Raw genomic sequence first — 5,875 nt, 5'->3', positions numbered from 1 at the left:
AAAATCCATGTGAAACGTGAGAAGTCATCAACAATAGTGAGAAAAAAACGAGCACCAGAAATGGAAGGGTGTCGATAAGGACCCCAAATGTCACAATGAATTAATGCAAAAGGTTTTGTAGAAGAAATTACACTAGAATGGAAAGGTAGACGACTCTGTTTTGCCAAAGGACATACATGGCAAGTATTATTTGACTGAATGGAAAAATTTAAAAAATTTTGAGCAATGAAGCGTAAACGAGAAGGTGATGTATGGCCTAAGCGATTATGCCAAAGGTTGGTGGATGAGATGATGAGATTGCAGGTTGGTTGATTGATGGTGGAGGATTGTTTAGATGTATGTTGCTTCGTTGCCAGAGCCACCAAATAGTAGAGTCCGTTATGTTGTTTACCCAAACCAATCTGTTGCACCGCTATCGATGATCCAATTGCGGGAAGTAACTTTAGACAAACCTGGTTTAGTTACGGCATTTGCATGAGGACTGGAACCTTTAGTTTTATTGTCTAGGAGTGACAAGAGCTGCTTTAATTGATCCTGTGAAATACCGATAACCGGTTGCTCATTTTCGGTTGTGGACACATGATTAGCTATGTGTTTATTGTTATTGAAACGCTTTGATCCTGACCCATATTTTGTCTTTGGATGACCCGCTGGATACCCATGTAATTGATAGCATGTTTGCACCCAATGACCTGCTTCTTCACAGTGTGTACAATAAGGACGCCCTCTGCCAAAGGTTGGGCGTCGTCTATCCTGTTGAAATCGTCGTCCTCCACTGAAATTCCCTGCTGGTTTCTCTTGTGATCTGAATCCTTGTGGCCCATATGAGTTGTCGAAGCGCTCTGATCTCCCAAATCCTGCACTTAGATGTTCAGTTGATCGATTGTTGCTATTACGGACTGCCATGGCAGCACTACTACTGGAATCATCACCTCCTGTATGCATTGAGCTTAGGAGGTGCTGTTTTTCTTCTTGTGAGATAGAGGAATATGCTTGCCGCACTGAAGGAAGAGGATTCATTAGGAGGATTTGTCCGCGAATGACACTGTAAGATTCGTTTAATCCCATAAAAAACTGCATCAATTTTTGTTGTTCTTGCTGTGTTCCATGTACAGTGTCGTTGTAGGAGGCTAGTTCATCCCACAACCCCTTCAATTTTGTGTAATAGGTAGAAACTGAGAGCTGCTCTTGTCGAAGGCAAGCAATGTCGTACTGAATTTCAAAGATGCGAGGCGCGTTGCTTTGAGAAAATCGCTCATGAAGGTCTTCCCAAACCTCATGAGCAGTTGAATAATATATCACACTATCTGAGATTTCTGGATTAAGGGTGTTAATAATCCAAGAATGAACCATGTCGTTGCACCGGGACCAGGCTGCATGTTCTTCAGGATCATTGTCTTCTGAGGGAGCTCTGATCGAGCCATTGACAAAGCCCAATTTGTTTTTGGAGTTTAAAGCCAATGTCATTGCTCTTTTCCACGTAGAGTAGTTATCTCCATTTAAGGGCTTTGAGATTAAAATCAGTCCAGGATGATCCGAATGATGAGTAAAGAAGGGGTTTGAGAGATTTGCTTTTGTAAGATCCATGCTCTAAAGGTTTTGTGGTTTCTGGGTTTAAAGGATGGAAACAGAGAAGATGAAAGACTGATGTGGAAGGAGGAACGAAACAGAGAATTGATGAAAATATTGATGGAGATAATTAGTCCAGCTCTGATACTATGTAAATCGATAAGAGAAGAATAGAATTTGCTGGAATGAGAATTATTATTGATTGCATCACATATTTATACAAGAGTATATACAGTTATTCTCATCTACCAGGAATCCAACACTTCCTCGGAATTCATTGTCCTATAGACTTAGTATTACAGCAGGGAACTAATGTAAGTTATTCATTCCTAATATATCTCTAACAGGATTCCTAACATGTCTCAAGACTGTTTAGCTGAAGAACAAATGGGCTTATCGTATCAACTTGACCTAAAATGGACGCTGACCAACAAAAATGTATGTCAAAATCTAGAATTAACAATGCCTTTTCTTTATAATCCTTTATTCCAAGATCGCCACAAGATTTATCTTCATCTTGCCTGAGCCATTAATTACTGGAACTGTTGAAGATACTACTGTATTATTCTCAATTTTCTTTTTAAGAAAGGAAACATGGAATATTGGGTGTACATTGGTTGTTGCTGGTCACTACAGCTACCAAATTAATGTGGATTCAACTTCATAATTCTTCTTAAAGCTACTGTTGTTTTTCTACAAGGTTGTAGCCTTAAATACACTCATTCTCCAATAATGAATGTTTTTTCTGTCTTTTTTTTCATCTGCCATTTGCTTCGTCGTGTTTCTTGCCATCTTTAATAGCCTTTGCAACTCCTAATTCATTTCATTCCTCTTTTGTAATAATTCCCTAAGTGCAGCTACGGTTACAATCTCTGGTAATGTTACTTCTGTAATTGGTGGTGAATTACATTTTAGCTCTTGGAACATTGGATATGATCACTAGTTCTACTTAAAAATAATTAAAATTATACACGAAGAGTTAAAAAAACAACTACTCGGTCCTTCAAGATTGAATTGATCGATGAGCAAAGATTATACATAAGAATAGCCCAACCCAGATACATGGGAAACAGCATCACTAGTGGCTGGATGGGATCCATTCTGTGACAGTCTTAACCATTGTGATGTGCTAACGACCACACTTACAACCAATCAAATACATTTTCTCCAATGGTGTAGTGGTTTTGGAGGAATTTTGATCATGTTTTTTATTCATCGTTTATAATAATAAAAGTTCCTGTGATCAAATAAATGATGAATAAAACAGCTGGATGTTGAGAATTAAATAGCAATCTCTGGGTGATTAAAAAACTACCGTAATCCACAAAACTATAGTTGGTAATTCCAATCTAGTTTAGTGGGTTAATTTCAAAAATCTGGGGCTTCAAAGTTTGATTCAAATTAAATTTTAAATTGAATTAGATAAAACATTAAACTAGTAAAATTTAACCAACCCGTTGGGTGATCAAACATGTTAATCATCCATTCCCGTCGACTAGGTAGCCCACCACAGCTGATCTTGACGTGTCACCTCAAGCAGGAATTGCCATGCACGCACAAATTGCCCATATGGAAAGCATTCCACAGCATCCACACATACAATCGTCAAGTCGTATTCCACTACACACTTCAATTGGATAAAACTACAAAATAATTAAAATGTATGGCTTACCTTCCTGCCTTAATCTCATTTGTTATATGCCGTGGACATGAATCACAAAAATTGAATAAATAGGCCCACAGACTGACCACCCCACTTCAATTAATAACACCCATTTTCTCTCTTTCTGCTCTTGAATTTTTTCTACCAATATAATCTTCCCCTCATATTCCTTTCAAGATTTGAAGTAAAAGATCAGGATCTTAATTTATCCTCGTAGATTAATTGTTGCTAACTGTTGCTTAAAGATGATGGTGGATGAGAAATTCTGTTTCAAAGAGGCAACGAACCTTACAGTTCATAAGACCTCTGTGTTCTTCCCAGGAGATGGTTTCATCGTCTATGATCCTAACAGGGAAATCATCTTTCGGTTTGATTCTTATGGCCCTGATTCTGAGCCTAAAGATGAGCTTGTTCTCATGGATGCCGGTGGCAAGGGCCTCCTCACCCTTCGTCGAAAGGTTAGCTGCTGCTTTTTTCTCTGTTTTGTTTTTGGTCTTTCAAGCTTCGCTTTGGAAAATTAGTTCCATACTTCAAGGTTCAATTACTGTAACATTTAATCTCTTTGAAATGATAGACGATACTACTTTAGTTAATAGAAAAACCTGACAGTTCTTCCGGCATTTATTGAACCTGTAGGATTAAATTATCTTTTAGTCCATGGTTTTTTAATGTAATTATAAATTAGCTCTTTTTTCTGAAAACTCTATAATTTAATCCCTCGATTCTTGTTGACTGTTGCCCAATTAAAATTATACTTTAGTTTTCTTAAATTCCAAATGTAATACCAACGTAGTGTGGGGATTTAGATCAAAGAAAAAAAAAGAATACATTTTTTAACAAGTCAAGTCAAAAGATTTAGTTTTGGATTCATAAGAAAAAAAAAAGGGATTTAGATATAGGCTTAGAAAAAGAAGGACTAAGCTGTAAATTTAATCAAAATGCAGGGACTGAGGAATAGTTTACTTCAAAGAAACTAAATTCCCTCCATCGTGGCAAAGGGTGATTCGAACCTTGGCATTTTAGTACTGTTTGATAAAGTTAATCCCTCCATCTAGGGATTAAAAGTTAACAACATTTTACTTCAAATGTGATTATCTTAAGGAAGAATTATAGTTTTAAAATCCGGTCTAGTTCGGTGAGTTAATTTGAGACCTGATTAATTTAAAATTAAAATCGGGCAGGGTTTTTTTAAAAAAACGAAGTCAAAAATTCAGGTGACCTGGCGGATTAATCCAATGACCTAGTAAGACCTGGTTAAAAATTCAGTTTCAATCCGTTGACTATTTTTTTTTAAAAAAACTGAAATAATATTGTTTTGATTTATAAAAAAATTAAACATGATCGATCACCAAGCTAGGTTTAAAAACTCTGTTACGAAGCAGCAGCAAAGGATTAAGATGGTTTAACTGCAAATGTGATCAATAAATCTATACAGAAGATATGCAACTCAGATGTTACATTAATTAATAAACACTGAAAAGAAGTCCCAGTCTCCACGCTAACAATTTTCTTCTAGCTTTTAACAACAATATCCACCGTGAAGTTATTAAGATCCTTAGCAAATTAAGTCACCTCCTATCTATTTAAATTATCCACTGAACAACAAGAGTAAAAAAAGCATTCATTAACTTACCACTTTCTTCATCATCATTCAATAAAATTACTAAGATTGTAATTGTTTTTGGTTGGAGAATGAGGGAAGGGATGTCAGCTGCTGGGGAAGGGAAGTTAGGATATTGGAGAAGAGAGCAAGAGGAAGAGAGTGGGATAAGGGATGGAGCGGCGGCGGCGCCACCCCCCCCCCCCCCCCCCCCCAGACTGGTTTGAATTAGAATTCATCAGCTTCAATTGAAATTGTCATCCCTAACTCCATCCAATCCAAATATTAATTTCTCAATATTGTAAGTTTAACGAATTAAGTTTCATATAAAAATTCCCCCATAATGTATACACGTTCCTGTCTCAAGTTTCTGCATGGTCAGGGTTTTAGAGAAGAAATAAATAAACTTCTTTGTTCTATTAATGAAAAATGAAATTAATATGGATTCTTGTTTTCTTTGATTTGTTGAAAACAGAAGCCAAGTCTTCATCAACGGTGGGAAGGCTTCTTAGGAGAGAGGGAGGAAGATCGTCAAGAACCAGTTTTTAGTGTTTGCAGATCTAGTATCATCGGACGGTCCAACTTGATCGTACAGGTTTTTGGTGATCCAGGTGAGGAGTACCATATCAGGGGTTCTTATTCTCAGAGATGCTGTACAATTTTTTACACTTCCTCGGAGAATTCATCAAAAGATCCGGTGGCTGTGATCAAAAGAAAAGTGGACCCCTCAACTCATGTGATGCTTGGAAAGGATGTCTTTTGGCTTTGTGTCAGGCCAGGGTTTGATGGTGCTTTTGCAATGGGATTGGTTCTGGTTCTTGATCAAATGTACGGTGATAATGCTGATGGTGATGTGCAGGACGTAGACCCTACTTCCGAGGATTTTTCCTCTTAACCCTTTTATTTAAGGTTTCCTTCTAGATAAAACTAAATTACTGACTCGTGATATTTGCCATATTTCGAGTTAAATTTTTGTTGAATATAAATAAATATTTAGATATTATTATCATTTTTTTATAGTGAAAAAAATTAAAATTATATAA

The 5,875-nt window shown here is 36.8% G+C and overlaps 1 protein-coding gene across 1 annotated transcript; it reads left to right on the top strand.

The window, feature by feature from the left end:
- The first annotated feature begins 3,293 nt into the window (after nt 1-3,293).
- LOC133688908 (protein LURP-one-related 5-like) lies at nt 3,294-5,875 on the top strand. Its single transcript, XM_062108553.1, has 2 exons — nt 3,294-3,690; nt 5,308-5,875. Exons 1-2 carry the CDS (start codon nt 3,478-3,480, stop codon nt 5,725-5,727), a joined length of 633 nt encoding a protein of 210 aa, XP_061964537.1. The 5' UTR covers nt 3,294-3,477; the 3' UTR covers nt 5,728-5,875.

Source organism: Populus nigra, chromosome 3 (genome assembly GCF_951802175.1).
Source record: "Populus nigra chromosome 3, ddPopNigr1.1, whole genome shotgun sequence".
Classification (NCBI taxonomy): domain Eukaryota; kingdom Viridiplantae; phylum Streptophyta; class Magnoliopsida; order Malpighiales; family Salicaceae; genus Populus; species Populus nigra.
This window is presented reverse-complemented; position numbering and strand designations above follow the sequence as displayed.

What these genes read in the sequence shown, in the direction of transcription:
- LOC133688908 (XM_062108553.1), top strand. Translation starts at nt 3,478, where the DNA reads ATGATGGTGGATGAGAAATTCTGTTTCAAAGAGGCAACGAACCTTACA. An exon ending in TCCTCACCCTTCGTCGAAAG is followed by an intron (nt 3,691 to 5,307) that starts GTTAGCTGCTGC and finishes TGTTGAAAACAG; the next exon opens with AAGCCAAGTCTTCATCAACG.